At 59.8% G+C, this 18597-nt stretch overlaps 1 protein-coding gene across 1 annotated transcript in view; it reads right to left on the minus strand.

The window, feature by feature from the left end:
- Nucleotides 1–2146: 2146 nt before the first annotated feature.
- The window catches only part of CERK (ceramide kinase), a gene marked incomplete at its 5' end in the record, with an annotated part of 47116 nt that continues 30665 nt past the window's right edge, over nucleotides 2147–18597 (minus strand). The window contains 8 exons of the mRNA XM_039235669.1: nucleotides 2147–4369; nucleotides 6634–6842; nucleotides 7764–7969; nucleotides 8630–8706; nucleotides 9432–9537; nucleotides 11257–11409; nucleotides 11539–11613; nucleotides 16455–16600. Coding sequence (XP_039091600.1) covers nucleotides 4297–4369; nucleotides 6634–6842; nucleotides 7764–7969; nucleotides 8630–8706; nucleotides 9432–9537; nucleotides 11257–11409; nucleotides 11539–11613; nucleotides 16455–16600 — 1045 coding nt within the window. The remainder of the gene's footprint in view (nucleotides 4370–6633; nucleotides 6843–7763; nucleotides 7970–8629; nucleotides 8707–9431; nucleotides 9538–11256; nucleotides 11410–11538; nucleotides 11614–16454; nucleotides 16601–18597) is intronic.

Raw genomic sequence — 18597 nt, forward strand, 5'->3', positions numbered from 1 at the left:
CCTGACGGCTGCACGGGTCTCAGGCAGCCACTGCCCGCGAGGTGAGGAAGGCTCCGGAAGACCCTGTCCTGTGCAGGTGTGTGTGGGGAAGCCCGCCCCTCCCCCTGCAGGGGCCTGGGGCCCCGCTCCCTTATGGCACCGAGGTCCCTAGCGGTGTGAGCTGCGCAGATGGGAGCTCACGAAACGTGTGAGGTCGTAGAGGCGGCCCCTCGAGTCCCCCCACGGGTGATGACGGGAGTGCGGAAACCGCAGTTACAGAGAAGTTGTCACTCGTACGTTTTCTGCAGGCTGCGTGATGCAGTCACAAGATCACATTTTTGTGTAAAATAAAAAAAGTGTTTTTAGAAGGTAACAGCCCCAAAACACAGTTTTTAGGAATATACCTAAACAGAATTAAAAGAGTCTTAAGAGAAAACTCTAGAACTATTGAAAAACCTGAGTGAGGACCTTTATTTTTCCCCCAAATGTTTATTTTTGAGAGAAATAGTGCAAGCCGGGGAGGGGTAGAGAGGGGGAGACCCAGAATCGGAAGCAGCTCCAAGCTCCGAGCTGTCAGCACAGAGCCCGACGCGGGGCTCGAATTCACGAACCGTGAGATGAGGACCTGAGCCGACATCGGACGCTCAACCGGCTGAGCCCCCCAGGCGGCCCCGAGTGAGGACCCTGCTAAGTGGGAACGAGTGTAGCGTTCATGTGGCGGGAAGTTCAGTGTCGTGCTAAAACGTCTCAACGTGTCGAATGGAGCAGCCTCCGAGGAGGGCACACGGCGGGTCTCCACTCACACAGTGAGCAAAGCGAGCAACACAACAATGTGCCTGAGCATCTAAGCGTTCAGGAGAGAGAACCCCTCTTCTGGCCGTGGGGCTCAGTAGCCGTGTCCTGCCAGATAAGCCGACGGAAGGTGGACGGACAGGAGCAAGCCGCGCCACGTTTGTGATGTGTGACGTGAAGCCCCACAGAGGCCGTCGGACCCCAGGGGTTATGTGCCACTTCAGTAAAAGGACAATGAACTTTGTCAAGAAGTGACAAGATAAAGGCCAAGACATCAGGGTTTGGGGGGGGCACCTGGGGGGGCTCAGTCATCGAGCATCTGACTCCAGCTCAGGTCACAGTCTCGAGGTTCGTGAGTTCAAGCCCCACACAGGGCTGTCTGCCGTCGGCACAGAGCCTCCTTAGGGTCCTGTCTCCCTCACTCAAAAAAAAAAAAAAAAGGAAAAGGAGTTCAGCCTTCTTAGGTAACATGACTTTACTGGGGAATTTTTTTTTTTTTTAATGTTTTATTTATTTCTAGGAGAGAGAGAGAGACAGCGAGAGCAGGGGAGGGTCAGAGAGAGAGGGAGTCACAGGCTGAAACAGGCTCCAGGCTCTGAGCTGGCAGTCAGCACAGAGCCCGACGTGGGGCTCGAACCCACGAACCGCGAGATCATGACCTGAGCGAAAGTCGGACGCTTAACCAACTAAGCCACCCGGGCGCCCCAACTGGGGAATTTTTTTTAATGTTTATTTTTTTGAGACAGTGAGAGAGCTAGAGCAAGTGGGGAGGGGCAGAGAGAGGGACACCCAGAATCCAAAGTGGGCTGCAGCCTCTGAGCTGTTAGTGCAGAGCCCAACGTGGGACTCGAACCTGTGAACTGTGAGATCATGACCTCAGATGAATTCGGACTGAGACTCCCAGGCGCCCCTACTGGGGAATCCCATGTGGGCAAGAATAGAAGATTTAGGCTTGTGCACCCCCACCTTGGTGCCTCCCCAGCGGTAGATGGGGGTCTGCTCCCGGAAGGGGTGAGGGGAGGGCTACCTTCTCAAAGGGACGTCTACGTCCTGCTTTTAGGTGAGGATGCGGGGGGGGGGGGGGGGGGGGCAGGAAGCTCCTTACGCATTTGCTACCTGATGGTCTTCAGCTCAAAACAAGCCTGTGCCAACACAGCGTATGCTGACCCCCACACAGGTAAAGGGAACGGCACACAGAACACCGGGCTCCGTGGAGGGGCAGGGGGGGCGTGGGCACGCAGGGACTTCCTGGCTGGGAGGGACACGCCACTCATTTCACTCTGGCTGTTTAAATCGTACACAGGTGTTTTCACAAAACGTGCTCTGCACTGAAAATAATGGGAACTTACAAAAGACAGGAAAAAAAAAAACCTCTGCCCATAGTAACTTTATTTTTGTCTTCTCAAACATGTCAGGGCAAATACACCATTTTCTAATCTTGAAACCTGCAAGATTAAATGAAAACGAAGCCGCCTCCTCCATCCGCCCTTCCCGGTGACACGAGATTGTACAGGAAGAGTCGCGCCTGCCCGTCGAGCGGGTCCCTCCTCGGGAGCCGGCGCGCGCGGGAGGGTCAGAGCTGAACTACTGCGCGGGCGTTTGTGCCACGGAGCCGCAAAGGAGGTTAGAGCCTCGACTAACCCTTCTCGGTGACCCTAAGTCCTCACTAGCCAGCTGTCACCCCTGAGGTACACGCTGGGGCTCCAAGTGGGGACGTCATGGAGCTCAGGACCCCTGCCCACGAGGGAATGTCTGGAAGGTACTTCCGTCCCGTGCGGAGACTGACAAGGAGCGCTGGGGGGCGGTCACACAATCACAGGCGCCCTGGGGACCGCCCAAGGCCTGCGGTGTCGGCGTGTGGTGGGCCATCCGGGGACCGTGGGGCCGGCTTTCTCGGCGGATGTGAATGTGGACTCCGGCCCCGGGCTGGTTTTCTAAACTCAGGCCACTCCAGTCCTGTTTCGGGAAACCCTGTCAAAGTAACACAATCCACAGCGTGGCCCTGGGTGGCCAGGAGCCCCCTGGGAGGCGCTCACACCCCCCCGCTCAGACCTGCTAGTCCTGCGTCTGCTTCCTTCCGACCAGCAGCAGCACCAACAACAATCAGGAACAGCCAGCGACTATTTACTTTTCTTACCCAGACTTTTCACCCACCCGCTAATTATTAAACCACTGGATTTGCACAATCACTTGATAAAGTGATCTTATTAAAAAAGCCAGTTAAAGCGGCCCTTTTTCTGTGACCTGCAGTTGAATGATAAAATAGGACATTTCATGTATACTTCAAAATATAAACACTGCAGGTTCTAAAAATATATTGTCTGTTAATGCTAAAATGACTACCTGCACCTACGTGAGGTCAAGGGCACTCGTAAAGTGCATGACGGCTTGTAAACCGCCTCTTGTAACAGGCTTCCTCTCTCGTTGCAAACTGGAGCTCAAGCCGCGTCTTTTATTTCAAATAAAGCTGTTTTAGGTGCATCTCCCATACAGCCAAGCACGGATACAAAGGAAACGGGGCCACAAGCGCATTCAGGGGCCGCCCCGGGGCAGGTGGCCACGCCCACAGGGAACCCCTGGGCTCCAGTGGAAAACTATCGACAATACTAACCCTGAAGACACTATTCATGCTATTCTGGCTGAAAAGGACGACAGTTTCAGTAACTACGTAGAACTGAGTGCGAAGAAAAGCTCCAGTCTGGACCGAGTGTATAGACTCGGGGCCTGCAGCCAAGGAGCCCCCGGACTCGGGACCCCCACCCCCACCCCAACAGGGGTGAACGCGGCACGCACAGGTGGATTTTTCTCTACTGCGAGCCAGCTTCTCGTGCGTCCCCTACCCCCGCCCGCCCGCCCCGGGGTGGCCGTAAAGCGCCGGCATCTCGCCGTGTCTGGGGCCCCTGATTGTTCCTGCGACCAGCCGACTGTCCGAGAAACACGACTGCGATGAAGGCAAGGACCCGGCTTTTCTCCCAGCCTGTGTCCCCACGCCAATGCTCCGCTCCCGAGGTGTCCCCGGAGCAGGGCTCCAACGCGTTGTAGCTGTGCGGGACAGAGAAGGTCTGGAAGTGTCCTGAGCAGAAGTTCAGTTCCAAAACCCGATCATAACAACTACAGAGTGAGTCGTGCCCGGTGGGTCTGTGAGCCGGGAAACCTCGCCCGGCCAGGTGGTGTGACCTCATGTTCACCGTCCCTACAATGATTGCGGGAGAGCCACTGACGGGCCCTTGGAAAATCCGCACTGTTGGCGTCGTTAAAATCTAAGCAGCCAGCGCCCCCAAACTGCCAGGTGCCACGGGCTGAGGATGAGTTACGTGAAACGCAGCCCAAAGATTTACATAGAACCGAAAATGCCAGACGTGGTCACACAACTGACGTAGATGCTTTTTCTAAAATCAAGAGTTAACTATCAAAAATAAATTTCTAAATTTAAATGTGTATATCAACGTAATTGGTCTGCAATAATTCTCTTAAATAACGTTCACGGTTCCCAAGCACAGCGAGGCAGGGGTGAGTGACGGCATCTCAGCCGTGTGCTTCTTCCTTAGGCTTCTCCTCGATCCCCCGCGCAAAGAGGCGGACCAGCTGGCAGTGGACCCTGCGGAGACAGAGGGTCCCCTGTCACCCCCGGTGTCCCCCTGGCCCCTGGCCCCACAGCTGGTCAAGGGTGGAGGTGGGGGACTCATCCTGGCCGTCTCTGGGCCCCACCCCGAGGGGACTGGTCAGGGGCTGGCAGACCCCACTCTAGCGGAGCGACACCCCCCCGGGGGACCCCTCCCTGAGCTTCCGGGACCGCGGGCAAGGGTCTGTGCAGGGCGGCCCCCCCCTCGTGCAGGATGTGCGGGAGGTTCAATCTCCCAAGGCAGTGGGCCCCACCCCAGCCAGAGCCCCGGGGGCTGGGGAGGGGCCGGGGTGCCCTGGAGACCCCTGCCTTCCAGCAGCACCGGGACGAGAGCCAGAGGGGCTCAGCGGTCAGCGTGGCGGTCCGGTCCCCACCGCCAGTGCCTCCTTCCCAATTTATTAATGATACCACAGCCTCCCCTGAGACAGTAACAGGGCCGCCCGGGCGGCTCAGTCGGTGAAACACCCGACTCCTGGTCTCAGGCTGTGGTCTCACAGGTCGTGGGCTGGGGCCTCACGTCAGGCTCCGTGCTGATGGGTGTGGAAACTGCTGGAGATTCTCTCTCTCTCAAAAATAAATAAATAAGCTAAAACAAATTATTTAAAGATGATCCATAATAAAAGCTCCATAACTAAGTCACCTGCTGGTCAGGGCATGGTGATATTTATCAAGATATGTAGCATAGGGGCGCCTGGGTGGCTTAGTCGGTTAAGCGTCCGACTTTCGCTTAGGTCATGATCTCGCGGTTCGTGGGTTCGAGCCCCGCGTCGGGCTCTGTGCTGACTGCCAGCTCGGAGCCTGGAGCCTGTTTCAGTCTGTGACTCCCTCTCTCTCTGACCCTCCCCTGCTCATGCTGTCTCTCTCTCTCCTAGAAATAAAGAAAAAAAAAAAAAACATTAAAAAAAAATTAAAAAAAAAAAAGATATGTAGCATATATTTCACAAAAGAACGCTGTTCCTAACTTTCAAAGTATCTTTTTTTTTTTTTTAGTAAATCCCTAAGCCAGCATTAAAAATAATTTTTTTTTAAAATATTTTTATTTATTTCTAGGAGAGAGAGAGACAGCGTGAGCAGGGGAGGGTCAGAGAGAGAGGGAGACACAGAATCTGAAACAGGCTCCAGGCTCTGAGCTGGCAGTCAGCACAGAGCCCGACGCGGGGCTCGAACCCACGAACCGCGAGATCATGACCTAAGCGAAAGTCGGACGCTTAACCGACTAAGCCACCCAGGCGCCCCAAAAATAATTTCTGTAATTTGTAAAATGTGTTTACAAAAGCTCAATCCCCGTGCATACAACTGTCCTGGCCGGCTTCACCGGGGTCCTGTCCCTACCCTGTGTCCTAGGGTCTGAGCCAGGCCGTCACAGCCACACTGACCGCGAGGTGCCCACAGGGACAGGTGTGAGCAGACGTTGGCTCCATGAGGCTGAGGCCGCCTCTCCCAGGGGCCTGGCCAGGTGCTAACACAGGTGGCTCGATGCCGTGCGCGGGGCCCGTGGCCCCTGGGCCAAGAAGCCATTTAAAGCGGGTACACACAGTGATGTGCACCTTATCCGAGGTGAGGGTGTGGGTGGGGGCTGCAGGCCCCTCCGTGTTGCCTCCCACATGGTCCACACTCCGTGGTCAAGGAGCCTATGGCCTGGCCTCCGTAAATAAGCTGGGATCGCCCCAACAGCACAGGACCCTCACCTCATTCAACAGCCTGAGCTTAAAAACTACTCCTTTTACTGTGTGGGGACAGAACTTTCTCTGCACTCATGCTTCTCTAGGTAACACGTGTCATCAGATGGCAGACCCCCTCGGGTCTGCAGAGGACCCCCTGCCCACGGGCCAGCGGCCAGAGGAGCAGGCCTGGCACCATCCCCCGGAGGCCGCAAGCCGGAGTCCAGCGCCGACTGCGGATGGGGCTCCCTGAGGCTGGGGGGGCTCCTGTGGATCCCGTGAAGGCAGCTGGCTTGTGAGTGTCATCACTTAGGAGAACAGAGAGAAAATGCCTGAGCAAAGGGACAGAAGTCACTGTTGGGGCTCCGGGAGTAGAAGAGAAAGATGGCGACATGGCACGGGGCGGGGGGCGCGGGGGGGCTCGGGCGATCCTGGGATGATGCCACACACCGGCATCTTCCCCAGAGGCTGCTGGCGGGGCCTCAGACGCCAGATACATGGACACACGTGTGCGTTTACACCGCACCCTCACGCTTCGGGTCACGGGGCCCCCGGAGGCACCCTCGGGCTGTCACTCACCGGACCTCGATGGCGGAGCTGCTCAGGATCTCCCCGTCGCAGTTCCAGGAGCTGCTGGCTAAGGGGCAGCAGCACGGGGGGCGGTCGCTGCAGATCTGCCCGAAGCGCGTCTTGCCCCTCTCCTTGAGGTCGCTGTCTTCGTCCTCCACGTGCTTCGACATGAACTGGAATTTCCTGACGCGATAAACTTCGACAAACTCGAAGTCAAACTGCAGAGAGACACGGAAGGGCTGGCGTTCTGGCAGGTGCTGCGCCAGGGAGGCAGCCCCTTCCGTGCCCGCAGCCCGCCGCCCGCGCGTCCACAGCAACCACGCTTTCTCAAGATCCAGGTAGTTCCCTGGTGGTAACTTGTCAAATTCTTCATCTTTTTAACAAGCACTGTCTTATAAGCCACATAAAAACACTATTATGCTAAACCTGAAATTCCATGTAAAAAAGGAAAACAATCCTACTAGCATCAGAGACTAACCCACATTTCCACATCTGTCTCGTTAGGGTCGGGTCTTCCGTTGTATTAACTACGAGGCTGCCGGCGGCTTCGGGAAGGTTTGCCGGAAGGAGGCTTGTGTCTCAACGAGCTCTCAGGAGGAGGAGCCACCACTAGGGGCTTCGGACGCGTGAAGCTCAGACCAGAGACCTGACCTTGTTCCCTGGGATTCAGCCATGGATTCCTTAATGCACAGTGGTCAGGGTTGCCCGTAGAGACACTACACTACCTGCATAGACACTGCCCGCATGGACACTGCCCGCATAGATACTGCCCGCATGGACACTACCCGCGTAGACACTGCCCACAAGGACACTACCCGCGTAGACACTGCCCGCATGGACACTACCCGCATAGACACTGCCCGCACGGACACTGCCCGCATAGACACTGCCCGCACGGACACTGCCCACAAGGACACTGCCCGCACGGACACTGCCCGCACGGACACTGCCCACAAGGACACTGCCCGCACGGACACTGCCCGCACGGACACTGCCCGCACGGACACTGCCCACATGGACACTGCCTGCATAGACACTGCCTGCATGGACACTGCCCGCACGGACACTGCCCGCACGGACACTGCCCGCATAGACACTGCCCACCAACTGGGATGGGGCAGAGCAAGCTCCCTACTCACCTGGTCGTACTGGTTGGTGTGCCTGACAAGAAACCTCAGGAAGTTGAACCGGGAGCATTTCCGGATAAGGATGAGGTCAGAGGACCCGTCCCCCAGGTGGGCAGCCGGGGACAGGCCCTGGGGACTCCGGGGACAAGCACAGGACATGTTTGTGGCGTTGATGGCCAGGAACTTCCCGCAGACGACTTTCCACTCTTCCACCTCCTCTGAAGCAGAAAGAGGCACTGCAGACGCACGTTAAAGACGGGGTGGGCGCCCCGGCACCAACCACAAGCCCCCGTGCGACGGACCCCTCGGCACCAGCATGAACACCTGTACCAGCCGCTGTGCCCGGAGGGTGGCCTCCGAAGAGGCAGGGCTGTTTCACTGGCCCTCACGTGGGCTGTTTGGACAACTCAGAACAGGGGTCACCGAGCCTGGCCCGCCGCCAGACTCTGTGTCAGCCGAGAATAATTTTCACCTCGGTCAACAGTTTAAAGAAATCAAGTATTTTGTGACTTACGAAAATTAAATAAAACTCTAATTTCAGTGTCTGCAGAGAAGTTTCTGGAATGCTGCTGCGCCCACCCCCTTCCCAGGGCCTGGCAAAGCCCGCAGACGAGAGTATAAGCCCTTGACAGAGCCTCTCGCTGCCCCCCGTCCAGAGCGTCCTGGAGAACAGGAGGGTGGCGTTTCCGCGAACTCTGTCCCCACGGCTGGCGAGCAGCAGCCACCTGTCGCTGCCCGGAGCCCGGGACAGAGGGACGCGCCCTGCCACACCGACAGCGGGAACGACGGGCAGCGGGAAGACGCAGTGCCCTCAAAGATCCCGCTACTTCTACTCTAACACACACGGCAGTGACGGTGAGGCTGTTTCGGGTCATTACCCGTGTTCTCCAAGCCGTACAGCGACTTCTTCTGCTCGTCCTCCAGCTGCTGCTTGCTCTGCCTGCACACGAAGCATCTGAAAGATAAGGACGTCACCTTAGGGACCCAGATGTGACAACGGAGTGCACTCTCCGTACGCATAAAACACTGCAATTCTTCTCATGCGACAGCACGCTCTAACCAAATCCTTGGCTCAAAGTACTCCCTTTGCTCGTGAATTTGAAATCTCCCAAGTTAGATCTTTTAAAACTCACACGTGCACACATGTCCTTCTCGAAAGCGCGTAAGCACGTACACAGACCATCCTGAGGCCGTGGTGCCCAGAGCCAGTGTGGCGTGGCCCCACGGTCAGCGGAGTGGTGGGTGGGGTGAAGGATAAGCAGGTGCGGAATCCACAGCACAGATAACATAATGGTATTTCCCCCGTTGGTAACAGGAAAGCAGACAATTCGGGACTCGGTGGTCACTCTGCACCGGCATCTGCGGTCCTGGGCGCCGCTGGGCTCCATGTGCAACGGTGTGTGTTCACACTGGTGAGATCAGCGCCTCAGCTCAGCTTAGTGAGTCTACCTCTAACTGTTGTGATTTATGGCCTCAAATTCTTCATTGAAGAAGGAAAGGAGCTCGGGAGCCTGTGGGCCCGGAAGCCGTGCACTGAGCCACGCCGTCACCGGGCACCCCAGAACCACGGTCTCCCGTCTACACTTAGAAAGCACGTGTCCCTGATAAACGCACACCCCCAGCCAGCCCAGCTTTATTTCACACCGTCTGCAATAGAAACACACGGAAGAACGTGCTTACCCTGCACGGCAGGGTTGTCTGTCCCTGGGAGACCCCACTGTGTGTCGCGCTGGCAGGAAAGACACCGTCCCTTCGTAGCAGTGATGCGAGAGGAAGGTCTTCAAACCTGAGGACGGAGCACAAAGTAAAGCAGCCCAGGGTCATTTTCTGGCCATGAGACCAACAGCTACACCTGTTCTGGGAAACAGCACGCCTCCCCCGTGCTCCGCAGCTGCACCTGTTGAGGACACAGTGCATCCCGAGACCCATGTTATTGCAGCGGTGAGGGATCCGGCCATGCTGGGTGCCGGGTCACCAGGGCTGCCTCTGACGGTGCACGTCTCTGCCACCAGTGACTCCTCCTGGCTGCCCCCGACACTTGCAGATGGCCTCCCGACGCGGCAGGGGCGCGCCAAAGGGCAGGGCCACCACAGCCGGATCTGCTCCTTGCAGACTGTTGGTGACGCCCCCACGTCTCCCCGGCTCTGCCGCCCCAGGTCGCCCAGGACCAGTCTGGCATCTGGAAGAACTCCGACAGTTGTCTGCACCGCCGAGGACTGGTCCGGCCCGTCTGGAGGACCCTGGTGTGCCATCCGCTCTGAGCGGGCCTGGCCGGCCGCAAGCCTACCCCAGCGTGCATGGCACGGACCCAACCAGCTGACTGGAGAAAGCCCGGCAGGACGTGGGAGTGGGGTCTGAGGGTGCCCTGGGCCACTGGGGGCCGTGTGCGTCCTGCAAACGTAGCAGTGGCACCACTCCCCCGAGCCAGATGCCGGGCCGGTGCGGGCTGTGGTCACATGTGGCGCCACTGAACCCATCCCCGCCCGGCCTCCCGCCTGCTCTACTGGCACCGGGTGTGTGGCTGGGCACCCAGGGCCCGCTCAGGAACTACCTGCCCTGCGGAGAAACCACTTCCCAGTGGCCCCTGGCGTCCACCTTCCTCCCTCCACTCCTCCCCCGGGGACGACCCTCCAACTCGGCTACTGGTAAAGGGAAGGGGCTGACCGCTCGACCCGCAGGGCGCCCCTCTCCCGGTGGCACTGCCCCGTCTCTGCCCGTCCTAGACGACGCACGAGCAGTCCCACCGGCCCTACAATGTCACCTCTCTGGCTCGCAAACAACCGCCCAGCATCTCTAGACTGTGCGGCGGGTTCCAGGTGGGGACGGAGACGCGGACGGGACACACCTCGCGTCCTAGCGGAGAAGTGACCGTGGGCCAGAGCGCGGCCCACGGGCTCGGGGAGCGAGTGCCCAGCTCAACAGCGGGTAATCAGGGAGGTGGTGCCAGTCTTACTGAGATTCTTTCTAATTCCCTCATTCCTGTTCCTAATTGCAGTTCGGTTAGATGCGTTACTTGGTCTCTAACGTTTTCACTGCAAAGCCACACTGTAGTTTTAATTTAAACAGGGCTTTGCAAGGCCTCTAGCCCAGCACGTTACTATCCGCTTCTCTCACGAGAAAAGCGTCAGATTTTAATACTTGCGATTCTTCACCTTAACTTACTACAGACTGACCCAAAAGGAAACTGGAAAGGGCAGTGACCGGGTGAGTGACAGTCGTCACACACCACCAAGGGGCTCGTCTGGGCGGCAGGCGTGCCCCCTCCAGACGCCGCTCCCGTTCACACTCCTTTCCAGGTGTGTCCGCAGGTGCCTGAGGTCAGCGGACGGTCAGGGCTCTGCGCTGTCCGCGATGACGTCGTGCGGCCCTGTGAGCCGCAGCAGGAGAAGCGGGCCGCGGTCCCCGGGGCGTCTGGCCTGCACTGCTGGTGCCCCGGAGCCCGTCACGAGCAGGGCCACCGCTCCGACCGTGCGCTTTGCAGACGCGTGTAAAAGCACGGGGTTACCTGAAAAGTCGTATCTGACGAGGCCCATCCACCGCTTCTTCTCGCTGTCCTTGATGATGTCCCCGTAGAAGCCGTAGCCCAGCAGGGACACCGAGTACCGCAGCAGCGTGCTGTTGTGATGAACCGCGGACACGTCCATGGGCAGCGAGTCCCCTGCGGGAGAGACACGGCGGGCCCCTTTCCAGTCCCACACCGCCTCCTCCACCCTGGACGGCACCGCGAGGGCATGGAAGCACCCCAGTGCGGCCCAGGGGCCTGCCGCGTGCACAGACAGGGACCTACCCACGATGATGTGCAGAGCTGATGTCTCCGCATCATTCGTGCCGACCGTGGAAAAACACACACAATCCGTGGACCCTGCAGCAGGAGGGAGAAAGAAGGCCCTTCACATCATCTAGCTGAGCGGCCGCCTCTTGGCCCCCGAGTAGATGCGGAAATAAGGACTGAACACAATTCAGCTATAAAATGAACGCTACAAATACTGAGACTGATTCGTCAGAAGCACCGAGATCGGGGGCGCCTGGGGGGCTCAGTCGGTTGAGTGTCGGGTCTTCAGCTCAGGTCATGATCTCGCTGTCTGTGAGTTCGAGCCCCGCGTCGGGCTCTGTGCTGACAGCTCGGAGCCTGGAGCTGCTTCGGATTCTGTGTCTCCTCTCTCTGCCCCTCCCCCACTCATACTGTCTCTCTCAAGAATAAACAAACATTTAAAAAAAAGAAGAAAGAAGGAAACACCAAGACCGGCCTTCAGCAGGACCCACTATCCTCTCACAGGACCCCCAGAGCCGCTCCTGAACCCCGTCCCCAGGAGCAGAGCCCCAGAGAACCGTGGGCGGCTGTGGCAGCCGGGCGTGTAGCTCAGCGCCCCAGGGTGTGTATGTCCCCCCTGCACACACCGGCGGCCACGAGACCCAGAGAACTGCCCCGCACAGAGGCACCACCAGCGGGAAAGCATACGCAGAGCCAGCACGACTCGGGAAGCCCCTAGGAAAAGCCCCGAGGATGCCTGCGCCCCAATACCAGCACACAGAAGGCACCGTGACCCATCCCTGGGTCATGGGCACGACGGCTGTCACCTGACAGACAGGGGGACCTCGCTGGCCACGGCGAGCACACGCTTCACACGGACGTGCTTAGCTGCACACTGGGGTGACCTCGGCGTGCCCTCGGGGTGACCTCGGCGTGCCCTTGGGGCACCCGGCTAGTGGCTGGACCTCCCAGGGCGTCCGCCCCAGTTCTAACTGGGCCATGATCCAGGCCACCGTTCCCAGCTGGGGCGCTTATTTGTAACAGGCTCCTGAACCCCACTCTCCCGAGATCCTGACTCAGCAGGTCCGGGATGGGGCTGAGCCACGAGAACTTCCACAGCCCGCGGCAAGGCTGCACAAGCCTGGCGCAAGTTTCCTGCGAACCCAGCGGTGACAGGAGCCGGAGTGGCACGGTACTGCCCCAGAGACCTCACCCGGCACAGACCGAGACCCGCCAGCAGGGCCCAGAGGCTCCGCCCCCGGCCAATCTACAAGTCCCTTGATGCACCCGGAAAGTTCAAGGTTCCTGACAGATGTGTCGGATTGCAAGCACCCTCTAGTGTCTCTTCGAGTAACAGAATCTGGTCTGGTTTGTGATCCGAGTGGACGCTCTTAATTATTTAATCTAAACTGACCTGTGGCTGCTGGATGTTGGTAAGTTGTATAAACACACATATATCTTTCATACACGGATTTTTCTTTTTTATCAACCTTCATCTAAAGGCTTCGGTGATACCTCATTCCAAAAATGGGCCAAGTGCACGTTTTTAAATAAAGATTTAAAAGTACAAGAATGACTAATCTGAAAATATTAAAAATTAGTATCGACAGAATCCACGAAACACCACATGGTCTCAGACTCTCCCGGCCCTCACTCATTGTCAGGATGAAGGGTACTTGGATAACATAAATGTTTCCGAGAGAGCAAACTCCAGAAGAGCTAGCTAATTAATTTGAACCATGCCCTGAGGTAGTCCTTCCATTCCTCAGAACTTTCCGGAACGTCTGCAGAGCCCACCTGCTCCCCTTGTGTGCCGAGGGCCCTGTTCACTTTCCTGGGAAGCCATCCTTCACGACCAGAGCCGATGGGACCCCCGCACTGGCCTGCATCTGCAGGGATGGAACGTGTACGGTCAGTGGGGCCCCTTGCCCTGGGGCCGCCCCACACGGGGGTCCCCACAGGGGAGCTCAGGGTCTCGAGAAGGACCCTCACGGGGCTGGAAGGTCTGCGAGTGCAGGGACGCCTTCCAGAGCCACAATGAAGAGGGGCCCATGCTTCCCAAGCATCCAGAGGCGTCTCCTCTTGAGAGGCGTGGGTGGGGCAGGTGAGGCGACCGGCCCTTCAGGTCGGGTGTCCTGGGCCGGGCTGGGGTGTGGCCCCATTTCTGGAGTCAGAGTTCGACCTTCTACCCAGGTGTAAGACGGACGGAGCGGTGCTTGCGTTCCAGGACTTAATTCTAGATCCTGCCATCGCCCAGGACTGACGGGACGCACGTTCTCTCTCGGGGACACCTGCGTCCTTTGGGCAAAGCATGTGGCAGGTGAACGGAGCTTCTGATGGGTTTCACGGACTGTTTTACTAAAAAGTCAGATTTTCAAAGGAGGTTATCACTCAGCTTCCCTCGTACCCAGGATCCTTCATGGGGCCGCCGCCCCTCTGCCGGCACCTGCTACCTGCCCCTTTCTCCCCCGAGGTCCCGCTTTCTGATGACGGCACACCCGCAGCCAGGACCCTCCTGCCCAGCCCCTGGGCTGCTCTCACCACTCTTCACCCCGGAAGGCCTCCCAGACCCCCGTGAGCAAGGGCCCCCACCCCTGCTCTGCTCTCTTCGTTATTCACCCACGGTCCGCGTCCCCGAACCCACGCGCCCGGCCTCGCTCACTCCTGGGCCGCAGCTGGGCCGGGAAGTCCGCGGAGAGAACGCACGAGCACAGGCGGACGAGACACACTGGCTTCGAAGAGGCCGGCCTGGCGCGGCTGGAGGGACCTCACTCGTCCCCACACCACTTGTCCCTCTAGCTTTCCGTCAGCGTCCCTTCAACAGCTCAGCCCTCGGGTCTGACCGAACTCCCGTGTGGCCCGGGCTTTAGCGGAGAGGAAGGCCCAGCGTCCAGCTGGAAACGCAAGGTCTGGCTCAGCTCGGGCGTCAGGACGTGGTTCCGGCGTCAACTCCCCAGACTGGGCCGTGTCCCCCCCCCCCCCACCGGGGCTCCACCGCGCAGCACAGGGACAGTGACGGAGGGCGCCGGCTGGAGGGCTGGCTCTCCTTGTGGACTCGCTAATACCTCCAAATACTCCAGCGGAAAGAGTACTCAGTGGGGCTGCAGCGGTGGCCTCCAGCCACACTCTGTCCCAGGACCTCCCGTCCGCCCCGAGGCTGCCAAACGCCATCTAGACCCCCGCACCCCCGCACCCCCGTCCCGACTGCCCCTTGGGAACGCCTGCCTCAGGGCCCCCCCGGGAACCCCGTCTCCGATCTCCATCAGAACTTCTGCCTCGTCGCGGCCCCTCCCCAGGCTGCCCAGTCCAACGTCACGGGGTCAGCCTGCCTGCCTGTCACCCTTACTCCTCCCTCTGACGGCGCCTGAGTCACAGCCGCCCACGGGGCCACCGGCCAAACCACCGGCGTCCTCCCCGGGCCTCCGGCAACGCTGCCCCGAGCGGAGCGCCGAGGGTGGTCTTCGGCCCACGCGGACGACGCTGCCCACCGGCCCGTACGCTCTTTCCGCGGTGTCTCACCGCACGGCCCCCAGGCCCCGAGCCCTGAGCCGGGCCCTTGTCCAGGCGCCTCTGCTACCCCAGTCCTGGCACCCCCGCTCCACGGGCCCCCTCTCCGCGGTGCACAGCTCATTCCCCTCGGCCCCCTGCCCCGCTAACCCTCAGCACACCCGCATCCGCGCTTGGCTGGCGCCCCGTCCGTCCCCTCAGAACGGCCCCGACCTCCTGCGGAGGGAAGCCAGCCCTGAACCCGTCTCCCCACAGCGCCCACGCTTCCCTGTGTGCTGGGGTCGTCTCCGTGGGCACAGGCCGCGCCCGTCTAGTTCCCCACTGCACCCCAAGGCCCAGAGGGCACAGAGCCGGCCTCGGTCGGTCCTCGCACGCCCCTGATGCAGCTGCACGGGCTCGCACACTCCCTGTGAAGGTTCGGAGCCTGGAGTTTTAAGCATTAGAGCTACCGCAGGCAAGTGGCGACAAAAGGCACGGAGGACAGTAGTTCAGCGCACGGACAAATAAAACTCAGGCGGGTCCGGAGCAGACCATGTCCAAAGCCCGAAGACAGAGGCCTCACCTGGGAAAACAGCTGAGATGTAACCAACCAAAGATAAATACGCTTAACATGCAAACACCGTCAATTGGAAAAAGACAAGGACTCTTCCTGACTGCAGGGTGGGGCAGAGAGGTCTCTGAGCTCCCACGGTCCGTGCCCTTCCGGGTGACCTTGAGACCCCTCATCTGCGGATAAAGGCGGCACCTCCCTCACAGAGCGGTCGTGACAACAGAATCCCATGATGCGCGACGTGGGGATGTTGCCCAGAGCCTGGCCCGCAGCCAGCCTGTGCCACTGCGGTCACAGGGCGGGGACACAGGGCACAGGGCAGAAGGTGCCTCATCCCCGTGGCCTTGTTTGCAAAGCCTTGAACGAACAATGCCCAGACTTTGCCTGGCTTAGCAGTGTGGCTTTTCAAAGAACTAGGCACTTCCTAGAAAGACCTAAAACCCGCTGAGCTGTGTCTTCGGGACATAGCCCAGGGGCCCACAGGGTTAAAAGGCCCCGGCCCCCATCCATCCTGGTCCCCGTGCATGGGCCACCCCCCTCCCCCAACCCCAGTCCCCCCAGGTCCGAGCTACAAGCCACTTCTAGAAGACGACCTGCTTTCCGGGGTCCCTTCCTCCTCGATTGTGTTCTGGGGTGCCGGTGCCCCCCAGGCTCCCTGCCCCCCTCCCCCTGCCAAATGCCAGTCCTTTGAGGGCAGACTGTCCCCCAGCTGCCAGCTGCTTGGCACCCGTGGGAAACAGGCATCGGGTAGACAGGACACGTCAGGGGTCCTTTCCTCGGCCATCGACCGTCTGTCAACAAGGTCTGCAACCATGTGCTTAAAATCCCCAACTCGGTAACAGAATAAACCTGAAGGAAGCTCAAGGGCCCCAGGATGGGGACGGGGACGCCCTACCTGCAGGGATGATGCCGATCCGGAGCGGGCTGGGCACCAGGGCTGCCCGGGGCTGGTTCTGGTCCACGCCGGCGTTCCTCTGCGTCCTGCCAATCAGGCCATGCAACACCTCGCTGAACGTGCCATCGCCACCAACGCAGACGATCCTGCAGGGGGCATGGCGTTAGGGACCCTTCCACCGTCCCCGCAATGCCACGCTATGTACTGCTCGTCGTGGGGTCCCGAGAGGGACAGGCGGCTGACTCGGGCCCACCGTGGCCGCCCTGTGCTCCCGGGGCCCCGTGGCCCCAACAGCCGCCACCCACCCGGGTCCTCCATGCATTCCCTCAGCAGGATCCTCTTCCCCCTGATGCCCGGCGCGGCCACGGGAGGCCAGGCTCCGGGAGGCCGCGAAGGGCAGGGCTGGGACCCAGCCCAATGGTGGCCCTCGGCCCCGCTCATCAGACAATGCCCTCTTCCTCGGGCCTAAAGCCTGGTGCTTCCCTTGAGGCCAAGCTGCTAGAACATGAGCAGACAATGCAGCCTGACACCTGCCTGACCACGGTCCCCCCACCCAGCAGGCGGTCTGGGAGCTGGAAGGTGGCGCCGCTTCCTGAAGCTCCCTGCCTCCTCCCGCGCTGCTGTCCCCGGCCCTCCGGCCCACCTGTCCCTCCTGGGGAGACTGGCCGCAGGCCGCCGTGCGGCTCCTGAACCCACAGACCCCGTGTTCCGGGTCGCCCTTCACATCCCCTGATGTCCCGGGGCCACTCGCCCACTGGAGACCCCGGCTCTGCTTCTCAGTGGCCCGGGGACAGTGACATCCCAACGGAGGACTCTGCTCCGAGACGGCGCAGTCGGCCCCGGTCACGCAGCTGGGGAGGCGCAGACCATGGTCAGACCCTGGAGTCAACCCCTTGGCTGTCTCTTGACCTTCATGCTGCTGGACTCGGGGGAGCCCAACCCATCCAGTTGAGCCCACGGCTCAGCTGATGTCCCCACACCGGCTGCACCACTGTCTCCAAACCCACTTCAACTTATCTCCCGGCTTGGTGAAGTCACCGTCACTTGGGTCAGGAGTCCCGTGTGTCTTCTGCAAGGGTCGCTCACCGGGACGGGATGTCCTGGAGACCAGCCCCTCCGTGTGTGTCTCTGCCACAGTCCAATGGGCTCCGCCCACAGAGCATAACCTCCCTCAGCCTCCCGGATCCAATCCCACTGCCTCAGCTTTCGAAAGGATCCTTCCAGAACTCCTGACACTGCAGCCTGTCTGTGAGCTCCCGTGTCCTCAGCACCTTTCCCCAGGGCTCGTGCGCTTGTTCCCCGAGCACCCGTCACGTGCCAGGCCCGGGCCAGGTGGGGGGGGGACGGCTGTGCACGGGGCCCAGGACGCCGCCCTCCAGGGGCTGACATTCCAGCGGAGACACGGCGCAGGCGCGATTCCACACGAGGGGCTGGCGGGAAGGGCGCAGCGGCCGTCTCGTGTCACCAGCCACCCGAGCACCAGCAGGGCCGACCCGGAGGAGACACCAGGCCCCACGCCGGTGGGGGTGGGGGGCGCTACTGAACGCCTGGTCCACACTCCCACGAGAGAGGCTGAGGAGCGGCTCTGACCTGAGACCAGAGCCCAGAGAATCTGAAGGGAAGGCAGGGCCAGGCGCCCTCCCGGGTTAAGAAACGATGGGGCAGGCGCGCCGGGGTGGCTGGGTGCTTAAGTGTTGGACTCTTGATCTCGGCTCAGGTCATGATCTCACAGAGTGTGTGCGAGCCCCGCGCGGGGCTCTGTGCTGACAGCTCTGAGCCTGCTTGTGTCCCCCTCCCCACTCTCTCTTTTTCAAAAAAAGAAAAAAGAAATCATGGGACAACTGGTGGGGCCCGAAATGGGGACAAACAGGTAAGAGCGTCGTGTTGGGTGGTTCCCGGTTTATCACCAGGGTTTGGTTCCTAAGAGAAGGGGCTTGTTTTTAGGAAATACGCACTGAGATGTTCAGGCACAAAAGGAGACTGTGTCTATGACATACTTTACGACGACTCAGAGAGGGTTACCCTGCACGTGCGGGTAGTGAGACCACGAAGGAAAACGGTCCGCGGTCTCCCAGCCGCAGAAGGTGTGACGGGCATTTCTACAGTTTCTGATTTTCTACGGGAAGCGGGTTTACTCTGACCA

Source organism: Hyaena hyaena, unplaced genomic scaffold, assembly GCF_003009895.1.
Source record: "Hyaena hyaena isolate Hyena2069 unplaced genomic scaffold, ASM300989v1 scaffold_4, whole genome shotgun sequence".
NCBI lineage: Eukaryota > Metazoa > Chordata > Mammalia > Carnivora > Hyaenidae > Hyaena > Hyaena hyaena.